Source organism: Scyliorhinus torazame, chromosome 8 (assembly GCF_047496885.1).
Source record: "Scyliorhinus torazame isolate Kashiwa2021f chromosome 8, sScyTor2.1, whole genome shotgun sequence".
NCBI lineage: Eukaryota > Metazoa > Chordata > Chondrichthyes > Carcharhiniformes > Scyliorhinidae > Scyliorhinus > Scyliorhinus torazame.
In genome coordinates this window covers 104,616,623-104,640,368 of record NC_092714.1, presented here as the reverse complement: position 1 = coordinate 104,640,368, position 23,746 = coordinate 104,616,623, and the positions used below count along the sequence as shown (strand labels likewise).

At 42.7% G+C, this 23,746-nt stretch overlaps 1 protein-coding gene across 15 annotated transcripts in view; it reads left to right on the top strand.

Annotated features, from left to right (window-relative positions):
• The window catches only part of dmd (dystrophin), a 3,042,490-nt gene that overhangs the window by 1,317,797 nt on the left and 1,700,947 nt on the right, over positions 1-23,746 (top strand). For all 15 annotated transcript variants that reach the window (XM_072513983.1, XM_072513987.1, XM_072513978.1 and 12 more), the window contains 5 exons: positions 817-972; positions 6,023-6,193; positions 11,831-12,013; positions 12,838-12,972; positions 17,174-17,323. In XM_072513983.1, coding sequence (XP_072370084.1) covers positions 817-972; positions 6,023-6,193; positions 11,831-12,013; positions 12,838-12,972; positions 17,174-17,323 — 795 coding nt within the window. The remainder of the gene's footprint in view (positions 1-816; positions 973-6,022; positions 6,194-11,830; positions 12,014-12,837; positions 12,973-17,173; positions 17,324-23,746) is intronic.

Below are 23,746 nucleotides of genomic sequence, written 5' to 3'. Positions count from 1 at the left end.
AGCTGCTTTGTGAATCATTCCCTGATGTGTTGAAAATCTAAATTAGCCGATTCAAAGATGTTGCTAAGGGTAGCAGGCTTCTGGCTGACAAGTTCTGGCAATGAAGCTACCTACTCCAACTGAACCAAAGACAATTGGATAGAGCTCATTTCCTGAGAAGCTTCAACTATGAATGGTTGGTGAGTACAGTCTTTGGAAATCAGGCAGGGAATGGCAGGCCCAGGAACAAGGGTTTGAGTTTGTCGGTGTGGCTGTGGTGGTCTTTCTAAAATCTTGAGCATATATTGCTTTAAAGAATGACAGCTTCCAATGGGTTAAAGACAGTAATTCAATATCCGTGTTCTGCTGACATTCTTAAACTGTGTTCTTTTCTCTGTTTATGGTATTTGAATCTCTGCACTAAATTAGTAGCTCACTGACAAGTAAATTATTGTCCTCTATCTGTCAAAATTCCTATCTCCGTTATACATGTGAAAAAAAAATCGGCATGAAAGCAAAATAATGTTATAAACTTTTACAGCATTACTACACCGAACCAGAGCAATTGCATTAACAAAATGTGAATCCTTCTCCAACTCTAATTACAGATGCTTGTGCAAGATCAATCTCTCGATGTTCAATTTACTTTGAAATATGTCATGGTTTCATTAAGTTTTCATTAATACTTTTCACTGTCTTATTAGTACCAGTAGGGAAATTGGTTACCAAACTTAACTGTGGGTTTCACTGAACCACCATTATCTGCTCCATATTTCATCTGTGTGGCTGCAAGCATGTTTGAGTAATTCGGATAACTACATCTCCTTTCTTTTTCAGGCATTAGTAAATGACATACAAACTATCCAGCCCAGCTTAAATGGTATTAATGAGGTTGGCGAAACATTGAAAAGCCAGGCTGAGCCGACCTATGTGGGAAAGTTACGGACTGAACTCTATGAATTGAATGCATGCTGGGAGAACATCTGTAAACAGGTGAGAACTCCAGTCTCTGATAATGAAAGTAACGGTGTCTTCAGATATCAAAGTTTCATGCAGTAAAAGGTGGTAGAGGTGTTGAACTGGACATTTTGGGTTTTAGTATTAATTAAAATTCTTGCGTCTTCACCTGACTATGGCAGTGAATTTCGTCAGAGCTGCTCCAGCTTTGTTGCTGCACCTTCACTGGGAATGCGGACATGCAGAAACCCACTAACATGCACAAAGAGTATTGTTAAATAGCTGTCAACATTTATCAATCATAGTACGCGTAAAAGATCAAAGTGTCTGCTCACCAACGAGCAAACTACTGAGTGAAGTTTGGCACCAATTTGTTGTCAAGATATGAAGTCAATGTAATGGTTTAATAAGTGGGCATTTGCGTCCAGGATGACACCCAATATTGAGTCTTCACGTCGCAGTCACTAAATTCTGTTCAATGTGGAGCTGGCATATATGCTTGTGGGGCAGTTAATCTGAGAAACTAACTGCCCCAACAAACTTTGTTCATAATGCACATCATTTTTATACATTGTCCCTCTGAGTCAGAATTTAACTAGTTTTGATGATTTGGTGTCTTACACTTTAGCAGATGAAGATATGGTTCATATAGTACTATGTCTGTTGAGTCTTGTAAAGTGATAATGGGGGAAGGGGGGGGGGGTGGCATTCCACAGCAGTGTGTTTCTCGGTGACGGGAGGTGGCTCGCTGTTGGCTGGCAGTGGGATCTTCTGATCTACCGCCCTTTACTGCTGTCAATGGGATTTCCTCCGCGGCGGGGGTTCACCATCAGCTGCACCAGAAAGTCCCACTGGCAAGAACGGCTGGAAAATACCCCCAACAGCTTTGGACTTATAATTTACAGCAAAGTTTTTCACGGTTTTGTTTTAATTTGCTCTCTCTGACTTTTTTTTAAGTACAATATTAATTTTATTGTTGTGTGGAATACATCAGTGCAAGAACAGAATGGGATAACCTTTTCATGGAAGTTATCAACAAGAAGAAATTCAGTCCCTTTGTCTGTCTGTGTTTACAGAGAATTCTGTAAGGTTGACCTATTTTGATTCAAAATAATCTCTTGGAGCGAATGGAATGATGTGAACACTTGACATATACATCACTTTCTAACAATATCCTGTGAACAGTAATCATGTCTTGTCTCTTGATGTGAGATAGTGGGGTTTGATGGGCAGTTCCAGTATTTCTGGTTTGTCTCCATTCTTCACAGCTGAATGATAAAGGTAGTTGAATTGAATCATTCTTGTGTGGCGAATTAGCCCTGGGATAAAATTCCCAGGGCAGATTTCCACTTTATCACCAGGCGTAAAGCAAAAGCAAGTACAATTAAAATGTGACTGTTTCTATATTGGGCAAGCCAGTTTTATACCCAGGGCAAAAAATTACCCTTCATATCTAAACCTCTGATGGCTGATTTGGTAAAAGCCACCACATAGTTGAGCCCATGAAACAATAACCTGCACATTCTGGGGCAGAAAATAAATTGATGTGCTCCCAGTGGCAAACAAGATTCGCAACTCGATTTCAGGTCATTTTCATCGTCTACAAAAACATGATAAGTATTCAATTTTTTTCCTTATTTGAATACCAACAAAGTGGCAGCAATCAGGGAAGGGAATCCCGAACATGTTGTAGTATTATTGGGCAGCAAATGTGGAGAAGGTGCAGGGTTGGAGCGGGGTTACGGAAGCTTCGTGGTGAAGATGGAGACAGGTTCTTGTAGGGGGTTGGGGTTGCGGGTACTGGTAATGGCGCCGCTCCTGTTTACCCCAGGTAGGTATTCGGGGAGTCCTGTGGTCGTGGCCATGCTGAAAATACAGAGGCAATTTCTGCAGCAATTTAGGTTAGGGGCGGCATTGAGGTTGATATCGATCCGAGGGAACCATGGGTTTGAGCCTGGGAGGAAGGATATGAGGTTTCGGGGATGGGAGAAAAGATGGGTGATGGAGATGAAGGACTTGTTTTTGAAAGGGCGGTTTGTAGGTTTGGGGGAGTTGGGGGTGAAGTTTGGGTGTACGGAGGGTTTTGGGTACATGCAGGTGCAGGACTTTGCGAAAAAGTTCTTTCCGACCTTTCCGGTAGCACCTTCCTCCTCGTTGCTGGAGGAGGTGTTGTCTGTGCTGGGGTTGGAGTGTGGAATCATCTCAGCGATTTATGGGAGGATTTTGGAGGAAGATAATGGGCTGGATTCTCCATTTCTGTGGCTAAGTTCTGATGCCAACGGAAGATCCGTGGAATTCCACGATGCAAAAATCGGCGCAACACCCGCACCAATTCCACTACCAGTCAGGGGTTCGCACCGGCACCACGTGAAACACCTGCGAAACACACAAAGAACAGTGGGAGAATCGCCGGGTCTGTGCTGGGCACGCACAAGGCTGACAAGCAGCAGCCGCATGCACACATATATCCCCCCACACATGCACCGATCGTGCCCGAAAAAAAGGCGCCGGTTGTGCAGGACCGTGTACCCGTCCACCACGACCACACAGCCCACCTTCTGGCCATCCCCTACTACTCCCCCAGCCCTGGCAGAAGCCCACCGGCCGGCGGCATGACTATCGGTGGTGTATGATGATGCTGGGCAATGTCTCTCTCTCTCTTTCTCTGCGGCTACCGCACCAGGCTCACGACTGTTGAGACCAAACATGGCACGTGCCGTCGGGAACTCGGACCATTGGAGGCGGGACATCGTGGGTGGGCCCGATAATGAGATGCAAACGCGGTCACGACAGCGCATGACGTGCGTCGCAATGACATTGATCTGGAGAGGGCGGAGCGTAACGATTCGACGCCAATCCGGCGCCTGCGGTGATTTCGGTGTCTGGAGCTATCCTCCACCTGATCGCCGTTCCCAATTTTGGCAACAGGTAACCGAGAATCCTGCAAAACATGTCTCTGGAGAGGGTTGACGTCAAGTCGGAGAAGGAACTGGTGATGGCGCTCGAGAGGGATTGTTGTGTGAGGTGCTGCGGAAGGTGAATGCCTCTACCTCGTGTGCAAGGCTGGGGTTGATAAAGCTAAATGTGGCATCCAGGATGTACCTCACAACGTCGAGGATGTTTGAGGGGGTAGAGGATATTTGTGAACGGTGTGGGAGGGGCCCAACTAATCCTATATATATGTTCTGATCCTGCCCGAGGTTGGAGAAATTTTGGGGGCTGTTTATCAGCACCATGTTGCCGATCTTGCATGTGAACTTGGAGACTAGTCCCCTAGAGGCTATATTTGGGGTGTCAGACGTGCCGGAGTTTCATGTGGGACTGCCCACTGTCTGGGTCCACCGAACAGGTCTGGTGCCTGCCACTCTGCGATGGTGAGTGGCCGCAGGTCCAGAAGTCCCCCTCCAGTGTTCTTTCTCTCCCTGCGGTTCTGCGCCACCTTCTCCTGGGGTGTGGGGAACAGACGTGAAATGTGTTAGGAAGTCGGATGCGTGTGGCACAGGGGGTGGGCTGCTGGTGGCCTTTGTGGCCAGGGTCCCCAACAAGGGGGGGCAGTATGGGTGCTGGCATGTGATGAAGGTTGGGTTGCGAGCAGACTGCCCGCAGACTGGGTGAGGTTTGTTTGCCCTCTGGAGGTTACGGGTGTGTGGGAAGGGGATTGGTGCCAGGGGAATGGTGCTGCCTACTCACCCTGGCTGCCCTGAGGAGGTTGTGCAGCTTCTTCTGGCACTGCTGGCCGGTCCTGGCGGTGGGATCCACAGCGCTCATGACCTATGCTTCCTGCGCCCTGGCCCAGTATATGGCAGCGGGTGGCAGCCTCCTTTGCACCCGGGGAACAGTGTGACCCGCCTCTCCTCCAGTGTCCAACAGGGTCTCCAGCTCCGCATCCGCAAACCGGGGTGCCGCTCTTCGTGCTGCCATCTTGTTGGCTGGGATGAGTGTGTGTGGGAAGTGGAGTGCTTATTTGCGGCTGCAGCTTGTCAGCCGCTCCAGTGGCGATCCCGACCTTGGGAAATCAGGCACAGTTTCTCTTTGGAATTGCTCGAGTTTCACGTGGTGCTGGTGCTAGCCGATTGAGGGATCCTGAATTGCTCGGTCTGGTGCCGATTCTGTGGTTGTTGAAGTCCACCGATTCAGTTCCGGCATCCACACTTTGGGCTGGATTCTCCGATTTTGAGGCTATGTCCGGAGGAGTGTCTAGTTTTACAATGACCCGAACGATGCTCCGCCTGGTGGGGGGTTAGCAGCCGAGCCACGCAAGTCCCCGGCTTTACCTGCAAATACAGATGGAGACTTGCCGGGTCCGTGGCCGCGCATGCGCACGGCGGTGACCTGCGGCGGCTGCATCGTGCAACATGGAACAAGGCCGCTCGCGGACCCGGCCTGGCAGATAGTGCCCCCCGTAACCCCCTCGCCACCCCTGGACCACCCAACCCCCAGCAGTTCCCCAGCCCCCGCTGAAGACCCCTGGCCAGCGGAATGGCTCCCCACCTTGACACAGTCCACAACCGCCACGCGAGGTCTCCAAAACTGAGAGAACACGCGACCAATTCCATCATGAAGTCAACCCATCGGAGGCTGAGCATCGGGGGAGAGGCTCAGGTGATGTTCTGAGGCCATCCCAATGGCATATGGCGTACTCGGCGGTTACGCTACTTTTGAGGGTGCAGAGCATCCGAAAAACGGCGCCGCTCCCGATTTTGCCGTAAAAACAGATTCTACAGCTAATCGACGAACGTGATTTTGGTGTCAGCGGTCGGAGAATCCCGCCCTTAGTCTCTGAAACAGAGTGTCCGGCCATTAATGTTTCGATAGTCTCATCAGAATGACCATTTTTTTCACACTTGAAGATTATTTATCACAATCCATCAGTGTGATATTTGTGATGAAGCCAATGTGTACTGGTTCAGTATATGATTCTGCAGGGAGTTGTAGTCAAGTCCATATGTGACTGCCTAACTTTAAAAAGAAGGCTTTGTACACTTCCCAGACATTTTATATTATAGGTTTCTTTGTAATGTCATGTAAAACGTTTTGTGAGATATACACAGTTAAAACTGCCTTATCTTTAAACTGTATAAAATAGGCATATGCCAAAAAGACTGCATTAAAAGGTGGACTGGATAAGACCATGAGTCTCAGGAAAGACCTGTCCGAAATGCAGGAATGGATAGCACAAGCTGAGGAGGAATATTTGGAAAGAGATTTTGAATATAAAACACCCGAAGAGCTCAAAAAGGCTGTGGAAGAACTCACGGTAAATTTCACTTTGAATATTTGTTTGTGTCTTTTACATAATTTATTTCAATCATACTCATTGGTGGTAATGTATCTCCAGCATTTCATCTTGCCAGTTTCTAACTGACAAACTTTGTTGGCAAACATTAGTGTGAACTTTAAGCTTCTGTTGAATGCTCTTGGGCACAGTTGTTCTCCACATGAGTGGATGGTCAATTGTGCTTGGGAGAAAACATGAGGGATCCAAAAAAAAATGGTTGGATTAATCCTGTTTGTAATGGGATGATTAGACTCGTATATCTGTCACCTGCAATAATCCCAGTGGATTACAACAATCTGTGTTAATATTGCACAAGACCTTGAATTTGAAACCATAAACAGTGCCAAGCATGCAACCTACCAGTTGAGAAAAGTGACACAGTAATATTGGAAAGATATCGAAGCATCAAGATAAATGTTGCTGGAGTTATCTGCTCCTGTCTTGATTGTTTGTCGGGCCTTCAGGAATTCAACCTCCACCTGCGCAAAACACGCATTCATATATGTCTATTTTCACCTGCAATGTAAATTTCTAAGACGAGGGATGAGTTACGACACACCTGTGTCCCAATGTACTTTCAGTGTAACTACTTGCTTTGCACACAAGCCGTAAGGCCTTTTTTGAGATAGAAACAGGAAATACTGGAAAAACTCAGCAGGTCTGGCAGAATCTGCAGAGAGAGAAACTGAGTTAATGTTTTGAATCCATATGTCTTTTCATACTGGCGGCTGGATTATCTTTTCCTGCCGCTTGCCAATGGGATATCCAATTGAAGCCACCCCACGCCGTCAGGTAACCGGTGGGCAGGGGTGCACTGCCAGCAGAAAAGAGACTCCCAATGGCTGGAGAATTCCAGTCACAAACTTGAAACATTAGGCAGAATTCTCTCAAAATATTTCCAAGTATTGTCTCTGGCAGGAAACAAGTTGCGATTCCCGCTGGGTGGGTTGGCACAATCCAGGCTGCAATCCACCCACACTTAGAAAGTTTTTTGGAGCCAAGGTGATTTGTGTTCTGGGACCCGAAGAAGCCAGCAAGGCCAGATCCTCAGATAACACTATGGCCCCACCACCCCTCAATCACAGGCAAGTCCTCTTCCAGCCCCCAAATCTCTGGCAAGGACACCCCCGCCGCCACATGCAAAGGTAAGGCCTATCCCAATTGCAGACAAGGCCCCTCCTCCTTCAAGCCGCCTCTCAATCATTTCCTTCAGGCCCTGCCCCTTGGTAATGCCAACCTGGCACTGTATCCGGGCGGCAGGCAACAGCACTCGGGCAGGGCACCTGGTCTATGTAGGAAGATCTTCAGAACAGAGGAAACTGCAGCAGAAAATAAATTTGGTTAGAAACAACACTTGCTCTTTTTAGGATGCACTTCAGAACAAAAAAATGGCTCTTTAAGAAACAGAATTGTGGTTAGAAACACTTGCTCAAAAGAAGATGCACTTCAGAGTCAATGGACCGTGGAGAGCTATAAAAACAAACAAAACAAATCCATCCTTTGAAGTAGCCAGGACCTGTCTATCAAGAGGCTTGTAAAAGGTAATGAACCATGAAATTAAATGTAAACAATGCAGTTCAAAGCTTTTTGGCAGGTCAACACATCCAGAGGCTTGAAAAAGTTAAAGGGGAATGAAATTGAATGTGAAAAAGCACTTCAAAGGTTTGCAACATAGCAAAAGGAAAACCTTTCCTTAATCTGACATACCATTGATATTGACAAGCTGGGAAAGACATCAAAGGTTTGAAGGCTGCAGAGAGAAGAATTTTACCTTCATCTGACAGATCATTGAAATTGATCTGCTGAGAGTTGAAAGGTTTTCAAGGCTACAGAGGGAAGGCTTGCCACACATTCCCTATCACGTGAAAGACCCTGGCCTGAGCCCTTCCAGCCCAGCCCAAGCCCCCTAGCCCCTACCTCCCCTGAAGGACCCCCCTCAGCACCCTGGAGGTAAGTGTAGAAAGGGCACTCACCCCCTTGCTTCCCCTCCGTGTCCCTGGTGCCTGTTCCCCACATTTAGGGTTCAGTAGTGATTTGCGCCCAGGTTACTTTGCGCTTGGTCGGGCGGGGGGAGGTGTGGATACTGGAAGGCTGCTGCATTTAATTCTAATCTCACCCTTCTGGGGAGATCCTCATGATGTCAGCTGGAGCGGGACGGTAGAATGGGAAACTAATTTGCTCCCAACGCAGATCCCAATTCGGGGCTCTCCTGTAATTCTACCGACATAGTGAGATTTGCGCCGGGCACAACGTGGCCGGAGGATCGCCTCGTTAACTCTGTTTCTCTTTCCACAGATCAGCCAGACCTGCTGAGGGTTTTCAGCAATTTTTGTTTCCAGCATCTGCTTTTATGGCATTTTTGAACGCTGTTTTTCATTATGTTGTGAGATTTCTTGGTTGATATTGTCATGAATATATCTGACCCAAAGACAATACGAATATTTTTGAGGCCCTGTAAAAACAGAACAAGACCCACGAGATTCTGCAACATGATGAAATAAATCAAGTGGCTAATCTTCTCTTTAGCTCTTCCAACATTATTGTCACTTACGTTGCTGTTACTTTGCATAGCTTATTTCATTTTTAAATTATATTTGAAGAAACTATATAATGATTTGAGACTGTTGCATCTCAAAAGATTTGCAGTTTAGCAGTTAAAATGGGAATCTCATTACCTTTTAAATGAGGTTTCCTTGAGGGAAGCATTGGAATGCATTCTTTATCTGAAGTTCTGAGAATGTACTTTTCTGATAATATATTTAACATGGACTCTTCCCGTATGAAAGCCGCCCAATCCCCATTCTCAAACAATAGAACATTGTGAACTAGGTGTTTTAAACAGAGACATATTATAAATGCAGCACTACTTATGACCTGAAAGAGGCAGGAGTGTTTTGGGGACCTATCTCTGCAATTTGCACAGCTAACTCCATTAAGTGCTAAAAATAACATCTGAGTGCTTCTCATAAGTAACCAACATATGCATTTGGAAGAAATAATTAAGGACCATTGCTTGTCATTGTTAAGAGAAAGCTGCTGATTATTCTGAGACGAAGATATTATCCAGGCAACCCATCTGTGCATTTCAGTGGAAATTCCTTGTGAGTTGACTTCTTAATTCTGAACAAACAGCAATATTGTTTAAAACAAATCCACCAGTGACCAAAAAACAAATCGCACTTTGATTGCCAAAGAGCTGCAATTGACATTGCTTAGTAACAGCATGATGAACAACTAAAACTTTGTTATGTTTCCATGACACTACGGATACTCGCATTAGCCTGTAAAAGTCCTTCAGAATGCAATGTAAAAAATATGTTTTGTGCCAAAAGACATTCATAAGTTGTAAATTTGAGAGCGATAGATGATTTATTCTAAGAACAAGGTAGCTAATTCAGTTTTGCAAGGACAGTTGGGAAATATTTTGATGCTATTATAATTGATTCTATAAATAAGGGAACAATGTGACACTAGTGGAGTTGTCGACATGACCTCAGTGTATTACTCCTTCTAAACCTCAAATTGTTTGTCAAAGTGCCTTAAATCTGAGAGACCTATTGATGATAGAAACAGGATTTCAAAATGTTGTGTGCTGCCTTCACAGGAGGCACAGAGGAAATGGGTGAGACATTTTTGAGATAGCAATTCCCTTTAAGCTAGCCAGCAATACCTGGCCATCTGCAGATGAACACACCTTTCCCTGTTATTCAAGAAAGCCATTTTGTATTTAAGGGATTTGTGGAGGTTTGGAATAAGTTTAGATAAACCATTAGAACTGACATAAATTTAAAAAATGTTCTTAGTTTAACTTAAGTATTAATCCAGTTAAATTGAATAGGGTAATTATTGGGTGATATTGATGCCTGTTGAAAAGGCTCGGCAGATGCCTACTGTATTGCCCCAACTTCAGGTCCCTACAAATGTTGATTTTCTAAGGTTTCTAAACTCCTAACTGTTATGGAAGTAGACTGGCAAAAAAGCTCAGCCGTGAGACTATAGAGGTAAGTCAGAACAAGTTTTATTAAGTTATCAGGTAAAACTACAGCAATAAACACAGGCAGAAATATATAGTCTAACTCTTTCCCATATTAGGACTGGAAGGGGAGCACACAACTTCTTGCATCCTTGTATCTTTGGGCTCCTCTTTGTTCTTCTCTCTCTTTCTCTTCTGATCGCTTGTTCTTGACTTATTCTCTTCCCTCTAGATTTCTTCACCGCACAAATCTGAACTGAAAGCCTTCTTTAAGTCTGTCTCTTAAATCTTTAAATCCTCCCTCTCCCCAATCATCTTCAGCCCCATGGTTGAGCATGCTTTTCTAGACAAAACAAGAATACTTTTTATGGCTGTTGCTGGCCTTACATAATTATGTAATGCTCTTTTTACTATTTACTACTGTATCTCAAAGCACCCTGTGGTCTCTTAACTCACAGGGAGAGAGACACATTACATTCTTGCCGTTATCTTACACCAACAATTGTTAGACAGTGTCCAGGTCTCCGCGTTTGATCATTTTCCCATATTAACTTGGTGTAATTTCTATACTGTGCTGTGTTTCTAAGTTTTTCCACTCTACCATATCACCAAGACAAGTTCCTAATAAGTTAGATGTTAGTTTATAATAATAAAGTCAGATTTTAACAATCAGTATTTTGGTTAGTAGCCTAATAATCTTACACAGGGATCCATGTTTGAAGCTACACTCAGCTTTTGTTGTATCATTAGGTAAGATGCCCCAAGCAGAATATTTAATCCCAATACTTGCATTAACATTTGATGAATATTTATATTGAAGTATGGTAGCAAACTGGCTGGTTTGCGAGGCGGTTCTAGGTGCAGTTACTGCAATTTTCTTTCCAAGGGCAACTGTGAATAGTGGTACTTTGCCAGCAAAGGCTGCAATCTATATGTTCCCAGTGTCTAGATAAAAATTGGGTGTAAAATCCATTTCTAATTGTTTCCTAAATGAATATTTTATGATATTTCAACATTTTAAATGTGTTTTTTTCAGCTTTTTGAGATTCTTTGTGGGGAAGGATTAAAGATATGGAGAGGAAAGTAGGCAGAAAATAGCTCTTCCACTGTGTTTTCAAGTTTCAATATTTCAGACTCTTTCATTAGGAGTAGTGTTTCTTTACTCGTCATATTTTAAAGGATTGGATAGTTCACCATACAAGTCACTGGGTATTAGAAGCTCTTTGACCCAATTTCTCGGATTTGACAAATGAGTCCAGGGCATGGCCTACAATTAATAATCATTGTAGAAATAATAATAAATAAATGCAACAATAATATGGGAGGTTTTTTTTTGGAAATTTGCTTGTACTTGCTTTCCTAATTCCTTCCCTCAATAAGGTATTATGAAACAGGTAAAATTCTACCCAATTTCTGTCTCAGAGTTGAATGATGGTAACCAGTTTTCTTTCAGATCATCAGTTTTCTTCTCAACAAATATTTAACTTCTCGAGGACTGTATATGGTCATGTTTCAATTCCTTGACTTGGGTAGAGGGTTGGGGAAATTCAGAAAAATAGCAGTTATATTTGGTGCAAACACAGTTGCACTTTGCAATGTTGATCTCTTGCTTGTGCCGTTATGTGCACTTTATTTTTTTTCAGAGAGCCAAGGAAGAGGTATCACAGAAAGAGGTGAAGGTGAAGCTCTTGAGTGATGGTGTTAACAGTTTCATAGAGAAGGCTCCACCGGCAGCCCATGAAGCTTTGAAGTCTGAGTTGGACATGCTGACAGGCAACTACCAGCGGCTTTGCAGCAGACTGAATAGGAAATGCAAGACTCTTGAGGTTTGTCCTTGGATTGAAAAGAATCTTTGCTTTCCTTCCCATCAAGCGTGTTAGATAAAAAGCAAACTGCTTTTGGATGGACAGTATTGCTTGTCTATGCTAAGTAAGGAAAGAGGGAGCACCAGTCTTGCGCAAGTTGGGGAAATGCCGAGCATTTATTTTAAAGGGACATTCTCATCTAAGTTTTGGGATGTAGGGGGCTATTTGGAAGTTGGTGAAATAGCGGTGAGAGCAAGAGAGCAAGCCATTACCTATATTAAATGACTTCACAGAATATCTCATTGTCAAGCACTGGTAACGTGACACTATATTCATGGAGATTTTTGTAATTTCCGAGGAAAACATAATTCCCACCGATTTGAATGGTGGTGTGGGGAAGAAATAGATTGAATGCAGTTCTGCTGATTGCCTATCCATCTCTCCCTTGATGGTAAAGACACATGCATAAGCTGATACCTGCTTGTCTGACGTTTATTAGATTTGGATCGGTTCAAGCTTGGTGTTATTTTTAAACAATCTAATGTTATATTCCTATTTTATCAAAATGTTGCCATGGTGAATTTGTCTGTCCTTCAGTGTCATGCCGAGTATAAAAGTTTCAAAATGTGATGAGCAGTAAACACAGACTCCTTGTATTTTTAGTGAGATGTTTCTGTTCACATTTCACCAGTAGTCTGCTCACCTCTCTCCAAAGAACGTTCTGTATTTTAGAAAGATACTTTACAATGGAATAGGAAGTTAGTTGCATCCTGTTGATTGATTATTCTGAATCATATTTCATTTTGTCTTCATTTCTAATTTGGGGTTTCCACATTCAATCTCAGGAGGTGTGGTCATGTTGGTGTGAATTACTGTCATATCTGGAGGCAGAAAATATATGGCTTGATGAACTCGAGCTTAAACTCAGAGAAACCGAAAACCTTCAGGGAGGGGCAGAAGAAATCTCTGAGGCACTTGATGTAAGTAATTGTGCCTGCACACGTACTTGTTTGAACCTTCCAACTAACATTCATTGCAAAACCATATTTAAATGACATAAAATCAACTTTCAATTGTCACAATTTCATCCATATATAGTAGTTCAAATTTACTATGATTTGCATTCAGTTTGAGCATTACAAATGGTTCCTTTTTAAATCTGGCCAAGGAAGTATTAAAATTCCAGAACTCTTGGTCAGCCTTTTCGAAGATATTAAAAGGAACTATTCTATTCAAACAGAAGTTTTTGGCTCTTTTCAAAGTGAATGCTCGATTAAATCAGGAGAAACTCCTAAAACAGAGAAACATTGTTTTGAATGTTCAATGGTGTAGCCTCCAACTGTGCAAAGAAATTACTTTGTTACCTCAGAGTTAGTTCCAAAGTGTTAGGTTATTTCTTAAAAGCTGCGATCGTCTTCTTATTTTTCCCACCCTCAGTTAGATAGAAGAATGTCTGTTGTGAATATGTCGTAACTTATTCATGTGTTTGTTCAAAATTCTCGTATTATTTTAAACTTAAAAGGAAGTTTTGTGCGATGCTCCTCGAGGACAGAGTTTAGGTCTTTTGAAAGCATAGACAGCACGGCAACTAAAAGCAATTACCAGACATGGTTTGCTGTTCATTTTCTTGGCATTTTATCAAAAGATTATCCAGATTTCAAAGCAAGGCTACATTATTTTAAAGGGATGGGGCCTTGGGATTCATCAACGAGATTGATTTAAGGTACTAGTACTGACATAATGCAGGACATGAAGATTATAAAAACATTATAATGAACCAAAAGAAAAACAGATTATTTGGTAATTCATTCAAATGTTTTTTATTGCGTTTTGCTGTGCACTAGTTGGCTGCTGTGTTTCCCTGTTATCTAAGTACACTTCAAAAGTATTTCATTAATTGCAAACCACTTTGGGACATCCTAAGGAAGTAGTGCAATACAATATAAATGTAAATTCTACTTCCTTATTTACTTAGAGTCCATTAGCTCATCCCTGATTCCCCAAATGCGCTCGATTGACAGGCTTTCAGAAATCTGACACCCATTCCCAGCCTCACAACCACCCATTTTTTCAGGTTTAATTGATCAGTTATGGATAAACCTTGCGTGATGGCCAAACAATTTGTGTCTAAAATAAACTCAATAGGCGTGATTTTTCCGGCCCGTTTGATGTGCGTGCAAATCCCGCTATGGCCTCTAAATCTCGCAAAATGGGCATAATTGGATTCGAACCAGGGGGATTTCAGTTTGAGATTTTCCCTGCTCCCTGCATTTGAAGGGTGAAGCCAAATTCTTTCAAATAAATTTAAAAATAATTAAACGGCTTTACCTTCCAGCCTGTGTGATGCCCGCCGCCTACCACCCTTCCACCACAGCAGCAGCATGATGTCACGCCGGTGTGATTCGCTTCTCATTTTTGAAATAGAGAACCAGTCGTGATGACCATTCGGGGGGGTATTGAGGTGCCTGGAGGCCCTGGGGTTGAGGGCTGAGGCTGGGTCGTGTCCCCTGGCCCTAGTGTCAGGGGGCACTGAGAGGGAATCTCCCTTATGTGTGGTTGAGGGGGGAGCAAGAAAAGGGGTGCACATCAGAGAATGCGCAGTGGGGGAAGAGATGGGGTAAGAGTGCCCCCTACCCACCGTCCCGATTCTTCGGTGTTGGCGGGGTGGTCATCCCATAGCTTCTTCCCGTAGGGTGGGCAATTCTCCATGGCCATGAGAGGGTTGCGAGGGAGTTCAGTCTTCTCCCTGTTTGGCCGCCCTTTAAAAACAGCACCCCAAGCTCTGTGTTGTTGGGCTTGCTGGCTCTACCAGGCCCCACACAACACCACCGGAGTGACAGCACTAAAAACGCTCACCAATTTTTTTCTGAGGTGTCCAAAAATCTGGACAGAAACCCTGGCTATGTTTCTCGGGAAAAACACTTCGGTTTTCAATCAGAACCTGACATTTTGCCATGTTTTTGATAAATTCTGGTCAATGTATCCCATTATTGCAAACAAAGGATAGCAATGTTTCAAATAGAACACAGGCATAGAAACACTTGTCAAGGGCCAAATTAAGAATCAGAAAGGGTAAGTTGCATCCATAACTTTATGCTACTTAACACAAAACTTATTATCAGGGTTAATGATTGGTGGTGGATTGAGGAATTTAGATGGGAGTGGCACCCAAGTTGTGATTATCGTGTAATGGCAACAGCCTGGAATTGTTATGCCAGTGGAGGGAAATGGTGCACTATCGAATGAGAGGTAGTTGAGGTATTTGTGGTAGTACCAGATACTGCGGTACCTGAGAGGCTGATGACCATTGGTTAGACCCAGGAGTCTGCCATTGGCTGTATTACGTAGCTCTGCCCTGAAGGCGGAGTATAAGTGATGGTGCCGTCCCAGCAGCCTTCACTTTCTGTACCGAAGCTGCTGGGGAACAAGTTCTAGTAGATTAAAGCCTTCAGTTATGAAATCACTTCATCTTGAGTGTAATTGATTGCGCATCAGTATGCAACTATTTGTAGTGGGTTGCCTGTCTGCGGCTGGGAATAGTGGAAAGATTGTATTTGGAACAGAGATGTCCTGACTGGGGTTGTATTAATGGTTGGAGCATGCAATGTGGAATCCAGCAAGTGGGAGCTTTTGATAGAGGAAGTTTTCTGCCCTAATTGAAAGTCACCTTAATTAACTTTGTTATGATTGGGTGTCCTTGGATTTGAGAGTACTGGGAGTAATTGTGTTTCCAATGTAGGTATCCTGGAAAGTGTTGCGTTCGATGGAGATATTATTTAAAAGATCTTGCACTGCCCTGTGCACTTGAAACTATTTAAATCTTTGACTTCCAAATATAATGAGATTGCAACCCAACCAATGCCATTGGAAAACAGGAAGGGAATGGGGGAAGAGGGTGGTGCAGTGTGGGGGAAATTTAATTCAACTATTCCTTACTGGACCACTGGTACACGGAATGTTATTACAAGTCCTGTGAAATTACGGCAGTTTTTAGAAGGCGTCTTTACATATTGCTCTTAACATATTCCCAACAGTACGTTGTATATTTTGATGTCCAAAACTATATTTTTACTCATGTATTTGGCAGCACAGTAATGCTAGTCTCTGAAGTTATATTGAATATAGGTGAAACGAGCAATAATATGCATTATAATGGTTTTCAATAAAAATATACTTCTGTATTAATTGCTCATGGCCCAAGGTGACGAGCAATTAGTGGTTAAACCTTCCATGATGACCGAATGATTTATATATCAGAAATGAACTGAAAATGTGTCATTAATTGTTGATGAAGGATAGCAGTGCTTCAAATAGAACACTGGTTTAGAAGCAGTTGCCAGGGCCAGGGTAAGAAGTTTTCACACAGATGGAACTGGCATTCTCACAGAAATCATTCTGGCATGATCATGGACTTGAGGCACAGGCATTAGAGGGTAATCTGTGGCTGTTTTATTTTTTAAATGGTGAGAATACAATGTTGGTGTCCATCTTTGCTTGTAGATAGATAAGCATATGTACAAACATGCAAGATATTTTCTTTCATCTTGCTCTGGTGTAAGGTGTTTTTCCAATCAAATTATTTAAAGATTTATCTCTGCTGTGGGCTTATTTCTACACTTATTAAATGGTTGGAAGATGATAAACTGTTTTGATGCCATCTGAATTCATTGACGTGTCATAGCCTTGTTCATAGATTATCATAGAATTTACAGTGCAGAAGGAGGCCATTCGGCCCATCGAGTCTGCACCGGCTCTTGGAAAGAGCATCCTACCCAAGGTCAACACCTCCACCCTATCCCCATAAACCCAGTAACCCCACCCAACACTAAGGGCAATTTTGGACACTAAGGGCAATTTATCATGGCCAATCCACCTAACCTGCACATCTTTGGACTGTGGGAGGAAACCGAAGCACCCGGAGGAAACCCATGCACACACGGGGAGGATGTGCAGACTCCGCACAGATAGTGACCCAAGCCGGAATCGAACCTGGGACCCTGGAGCTGTGAAGCAATTGTGCTATCCACAATGCTACCGTGCTGCCCTTAGTCCAGACATGGAACATGTTGTAACCATGTTCCAACCCAAGTATACAAATATATTTCTATATAAAAACACAACCTACTAGTTTAAAGCTGAACTTCAATGTCATTTACTTTTAACATTGTGGATTTTTTTCAGTCTCTAGAAAATGTCATGCGTCACCCAGAAGATAATCAAAATCAAATCCGTGAGTTGGCACAGACGCTGACTGATGGTGAAATCCTGGATGAGCTGATTAATGAAAATCTGGAGACATTCAACTCTCGTTGGGAGGCGCTCATACAACAGGTGAGATGGATGCGCTGCTATTAGTTCAAATGACTTAATAATCCTTGGGTGATAGTACTAATATCCTAACGAATAATGTTTTTGAGAGGACTTCATGGCACACGGCCTGGATCCATCAATATAAATCTTCAAAAAGATTTGCCTTATTTCTTCAAAATATTTTTTGAATTATGTTGAGCTTATGAACTTCTGTGGGTTTAAACGCAATATGGATTGTAAACTATTTGCGGAGATGGGAACTGAGGTAGGAGAGGGATTACGATACTGACGGTTGCTGGTATATTGGTTTCCTGATGCTATTCACAGTGTCAGCAGATTTTACCACGGCATGAGTGGACGACCTTGTGATCCTACCTGCCTGATTATTAATCACGCAATTCAGATTGTTAAAGAGCACATTGACAGTGTGTTAAGGGGCATGTTCAGATTTTGACAGGGCACATGGGTTCTCTGGAGCAGACCACAACTTAGCTACCAGAGTCCAACTAATGAATCCTCTTGATTAGTCCTTTGGAAAGACTCTTACAAGGTGGGTCCGGAAGCTTGGAAAATTTTTATCCTGTCTGATGTTAGAAGTCCATTCTAGTGAAGCACTGCTATAGTAAGTTACCTGCTCAAGGGTTAGCATGGATGAGACCAAGTTTGAGTCATAAATGTGATGGAGGAATCCAAAGTTAAGCCAACTGATGGGGAGTCTAGTAATATTATCACAAGCTGCCATGGTTCGCGCTGAGTTATTTACAATACAAACCTACCGAACATTTCTTTTCACCATTGTCCTGGTCTATATATAATTCCTGAATCATCCTCTCAACAGTAAAACAATATCCAGTTTACTGATGACTCTTGGATGGGTTGCTTTGATTTGTAATTTTTCTGGTGCCTGTTCAGAATTTATTTTCAGGATGTTATGTGTTCTAATGATGCTGGGCATAACATTATTTCAGTCTACTATAGCCGCTGTTGTGGATAGGAGGCCCTCACCTCATCTCCTTTTGTTAAATTTAATCCCAAGTTTCATCTACAGGTTTTCTAATTAAATTTTATGAACTCCTATCATTATTTTTAACTCAGTTAATTAATTACCTCAGTAAACAATATTTATTTCAAATTTGTTGATACCGTATAAGATCATGCATCTTTCACCATTTTGTTCTATCTTTCATGAAAACTGATTTATAATGTTTGACTTTATCCCCATGGTCACTTGGATTAATGATGCTTGCAGAAGAATTTATCCAACAGGAGGGTGCTGTTTCTGTAGAATGATCAGACTGCTCATTTACAGCATCCTGTATATAAATTAAGCTGATTTGCGTACTACCCTCATTTAGGACTCGTGTAGGTTTCTGTAAACCTTTATTTCTCTTTATGAGGTCGGCACATGTTGCAGTTTAGGATTGAGTGTTTATTTTTGAGATTGTTTCTTACAGTTTGAAGTTTAATGTTTCAGTGAACATATGTCCATTTTATGATGTTTTAATTTTTTTTGTGTTTGAATGTTAAGCAACAAAGAATATCCATTTTGTTTCCCTTTTTACCATTGCATATTTTAATACATCTTTAAATTTGAGATGAAGTGGGTTCTCTGGGGTGGAATACTTTTCCATTTTTAGCACTCTCAATTGGCATTATGAGTTCCCAAGCCAGATGTTGCACTGTTTCTCAATTGCTGTTGTAATTTGGGGTAATTTCCAACTTTGGGCATAAAACTAGTTATTGTGGATCAACTGCTTATTAAAGTAATTGGAAAGAAAATTTCAAACAGTGTATGCCACTACAAACAATTTTTTGCCCTGTCAAGTTGAAAATGACTCCCACTGTGTTTCCACCCCAGGCCTAGAGGAACATTCACAGTAGGCATGATTACATAGTGGAAGGTAAAAGAACAATTTGTATCTCAGGACCATTTCCAGTATGCCTATTGTCCAGCACTTTGAGAAAAGTATTTAGTCTAATGGCTGAAGTCCATTTTAATATGGGAACAAGATCTTAAGAAAATGTGTGCTAATCTGAAATTTACACACAAAAGCAACGATTTGAAGCTAGTAAGTGCATATTGAAGTAGCAAGAATGTCCAATGTGAGAACAGGCAACGACTGTCATGCAACCTATAAATCAACTGATTACGCTCTCCTGGTTTTTGCAAATCGTATTTTCATGTGAGCTAAATCAAGTTATCTTAGCAGTTTGTATATCAGTACGTAATGCACTGTTCCACAATTAGCAAATATTTGGAATACTGTGTAAGTTTTAATATCAATTTTGATAGTTATGATCCTGCTAACTTTATTTATTTTTATTCCATTACAATCTGAAGAAACAGTTTCTAATTTTTTAGCCAATCATAAGCAGACTTGTTGCAGAGCAATTTAACTGAATTGGAAATCAACAAGCCACAAAAACGTAAGCACTTGAGTAGTTGTGATGAACAAAGTGGAATCTTAAATGACCTGATTTCTTGCGACATTAGAAAGGGCGATGTCTCTACAAAGAGGCTGAGATTTTTGCTCCTGGGTCCAGCATGCAGAGACTGGAGTATTCACGGGACCACGCACCCGTCCTTTAAAAATGACTGCCTGGATATCAGATTTTCAGTCTGGGAGGAGAGGCTGGATTAGAGATTGGGACGGGAAACCTGGGACGACCTGAGGAGGATGGCGGGTGCAGAGGCAGGCTGGGTGGAAGGCCTGCTTCAGGGCTCTGGCATTTTGTCCAAAATTTGAAAATAAAGATCAAAACATTCCTCCAGCCTTGACTCCTTCAACCCCCAACACACTCCTCACCTGACCCACTGCGTTCCCCCTGCCATGGCACCTCATTCTCTCCTAGCCAAACTAAACCCCTCTCACCACCCCCATTCCCTATCTTGCCCTCCATGCCAAACTATGTTCCTCACCCATTGGCCTTTATACTCTCCATATCATCTCATTTCTCGCCCCCATGGTTTTATTTGCTGTCTGCCAACATAGTGCTGACTCATGCCAAATAACACCACCGCCAACCACACTTTACCCTGACACCTACAATGCTAACTCACCTAGTATCCACCTTGCACAGACCTCAGAACCTATGCAGAGATTAAATAAAATAAGTATCCAGAACTTCCGAACCAGGAGGGTCATATCCTGGAAGATGCAGTTGGCGGCCCCTCAGATATCTGTAGGTATGGACTGCACTGGAATTTCCTGGGAAGTTTCAACTTCCATCAGGCAATTGCCCTGCATTCGGAAAATCTGATTTAAAGTCTAAAGGTTTGGATGGCCTTGTCTCTGTCAGCAGAATTGGTACTGAGGAATCATTAAAAAGATTAAAATCCGTTCTAATTCCTGGGTGACTATGTTACTCCGCTCCCCCAGCCCCCTGCCCTTAATAACTCCGATACTTAACTATCTTCCATCCCTGACTACACTCCTGACCAGAGGTGAACATGCACGTTTGGGCGCCCTGTGCTCTCCCCCTTTGCAGGGGCCCCATATCATGCCCCTCCCCTTGGTGACATGGTGGCCCACCCGCAATGACGTTAATGCCCTTTTGACCCCACCGAGTCTCCGTTCATACAATAAAAGGCACAGAAGCCCCAAATCGCAGTTCAACAGAACTGTTGTCGTGCTCTTTAACGTCTGACGTCAATAAGCATGCACTAATTCATAAATTGAAATCCAAGCCTACCTGTTGTCAGCATGATGGTAGAGGTGGTCAGTATTATGATCTCTGTGTCTTGAGGTGAGCAAATATGAACTGGCTGATGAGCAACGGGATGGAGAAATCAGCCAATGATATGACTGCAGCACAGCAGGTCAGTGCAGAATAGAATGAGCCAGAAAAAGTCCAGCATAGAAGCAAATACTCCAATGAAGTGGAATGTCCAGTCCAAGTCTAATATCAATGGCTTTGCTGACAACTGTCTTGCAGGATTCCATTCTTTAATTGTCCAGAAGAGTAAGAAGAGACTTTCTGAAGGCCAGTAAAAAGCGATGGGGTATGGTGGTTACTCACCAGTGACAGCTGTCTAATGCGACCGCCAGCCATTATATCAGACCAGCATACGTTCTCTCTTGAAGAACAAAATTTAGACTGGAGAAGACAGCAGAGGGACAGATTGTTTTGATTTTCTTGCTTCATCAGTTGTTTGCATTCCATGGCAACCTAGATGGATTTTCTTCATGTTTTCTTCACAAAATCATCAATCACATCATCGTAGGTAAAATATTGTGAGGATGCAGTTTCAATTGCCAGCATTGCTGAATGAGTCAAATGTTCCTGACTCATCATACTTCACAGATAATTTTTCACTCTGTTCAATGCAGAGAATGAATGTTCATTGGAAGCATTAGTGACTGGTATAGTTAAAATGATCTTCAGAATGGTTTCTACATTTGGAAAGATTGCCTGCAAACCATCACGTACAAGTCTGTGTAACTCAGCTGGTGATCTCGAAACACAGAGCCCATTGTTCATGAGTGAAATGAATGAATTGTTTCACTTCATCTTCAAAAAAGATTTATGTCCTCGACCTCCCGGTAGAATTCAATTAATCTCTTACTGCAGAGGCTCTTAGCGTTCTCAACCAAACTTTGTCGAAAAGCGTGCAAAAATAATTCAACAGTTTTCTTCAGAGAATCACTTCCACTCTGCAATTGTATCACAAATAACATTGACAGTCTCGACAATGATCTTCTCTTTCCCCTTTAAAGTGATTTCCTGTCTCTAGTTTCATCAAAGAATAAATTCCTGTGTCTTGTGTGCTTCTCATCATAAGAGGGACCTACATTCTTGTTAATGTAAGTGCCTCTGCTTCTACTGAGATATCATTTTCAAGATCCATGACATAACTTCCAACTCAGGCTAACAATTGTTGAGCATTCAACAAAGTTGTATCAACATTTTACAGTGATGGTTGGCAGCATTAATTAATTGAAGCAAATGCTTCTACAAATAAAAACTGCAATTTTGTGCTCTTCAAACTTCTCTGCGAAGGACTTTGCTTCAGCTTTCACATGTAGTTTCTCTAAATTTGATGTGGCTATGTCTGGTAAGCATTCCTTTATATCAACAAAGTTCAGTCTCAAAGCTAAAACAGCAACTGCACGAGCAGACAACTTGGTGTCACAATTCTTTTAATTGTCAAATGTTTTCCATATGCCTACTCCAAGCATGATTGCAGCATATTGCACTGATGCATAGAAACCAAAAGGAAGGCGTGCAAGTTTTAAACAAAGATTTAAAAAATGTACGGCTTCCTCACACGGTTCAGCTGGTGTATTGCAGATTAAATTCATGGAGTGTCTGGAACATGGGATGGATAATGCACAGGGGTTTGCATTGCTCAGTCTTCCTTGTAGTCCTGAATATTTTCCTGCCATATGGAATAGTATTTGGCATATTTTACTTCATTAATGAGTTTATTTCTGAGCCATTACAGTGATGAAGTCACAAGTGATAAAAAAGGTAGTAAGTGCGTTCCCCAACCGGAAACCATAGTTGAACCTGCACATTCACTCCCTACTGAAGCCCAGGTCTGAGGCGTTCAGGACAGGCGACCCTACGCTATACGAGAAATCTAGGTACAACCTCTGCAAAGCTATCAGGGGCGCCAAGAGACAATACCAGACAAAACTAGAGTCACAGACAACGACACAGACCTTCATCGTTTGTGGCATGGCTTAAACAATATAACGGGCTACAAAGCAAAGCCGAGTAGAATCTCTGGCAACAGAGCACCCCCTCCCCTATTAACTCAATGCATTCTGTGCTCGTTCGAGCAGGAAACCATTTTCAACTGCCCCAACAGCCTTGGACCCACCCATACCTACTGTGACAACCTCCAGAGATCAGCCTTCTTGAAGGTAAAACCTCAGAAAGCCAACAGGTCCTGACGGAGTCCCTTATCATGCATTCAGATCCTGCGCAGGCCAACTGTCGGGTGTGTTCGTAGACATCTTCAACCTCTCCCTACTCCGTTATGAGGTTCCCACCTGCTTTAAGAAGACCGCCATCATACTGGTGCAAAAGAAGAAACAGGTAACATGCCTCAAAGACTAGCATCCAGTGGCCTTTACATCTATCATTATGAAGTGCTTCGAGAGGTTGGTCATGAGACACATCAACTCTTTCTCCCAGAATGCTTTGATCTACTGCAATTCGCATACCGCCACAACTGGTCCACAGCAGACACTAACTCCCTGACCCTACACTCATCCCTGGAGCATCTTGACAACAAGGACTCTTACATCAGACTCCTATTCATTGATTACAGCTCCGCCTTCAACACCATAATCTCAGACAAGCTCATATCAAAACACCAAAAACTAGGACTTTGCTCCTCCCTCTGAAACTGGATCCTTGACCTCCTGACCCATCAACCACAATCAATAAGGATAAACAACAACACCTCTTCCACAATAATCCTCAATACCGGAG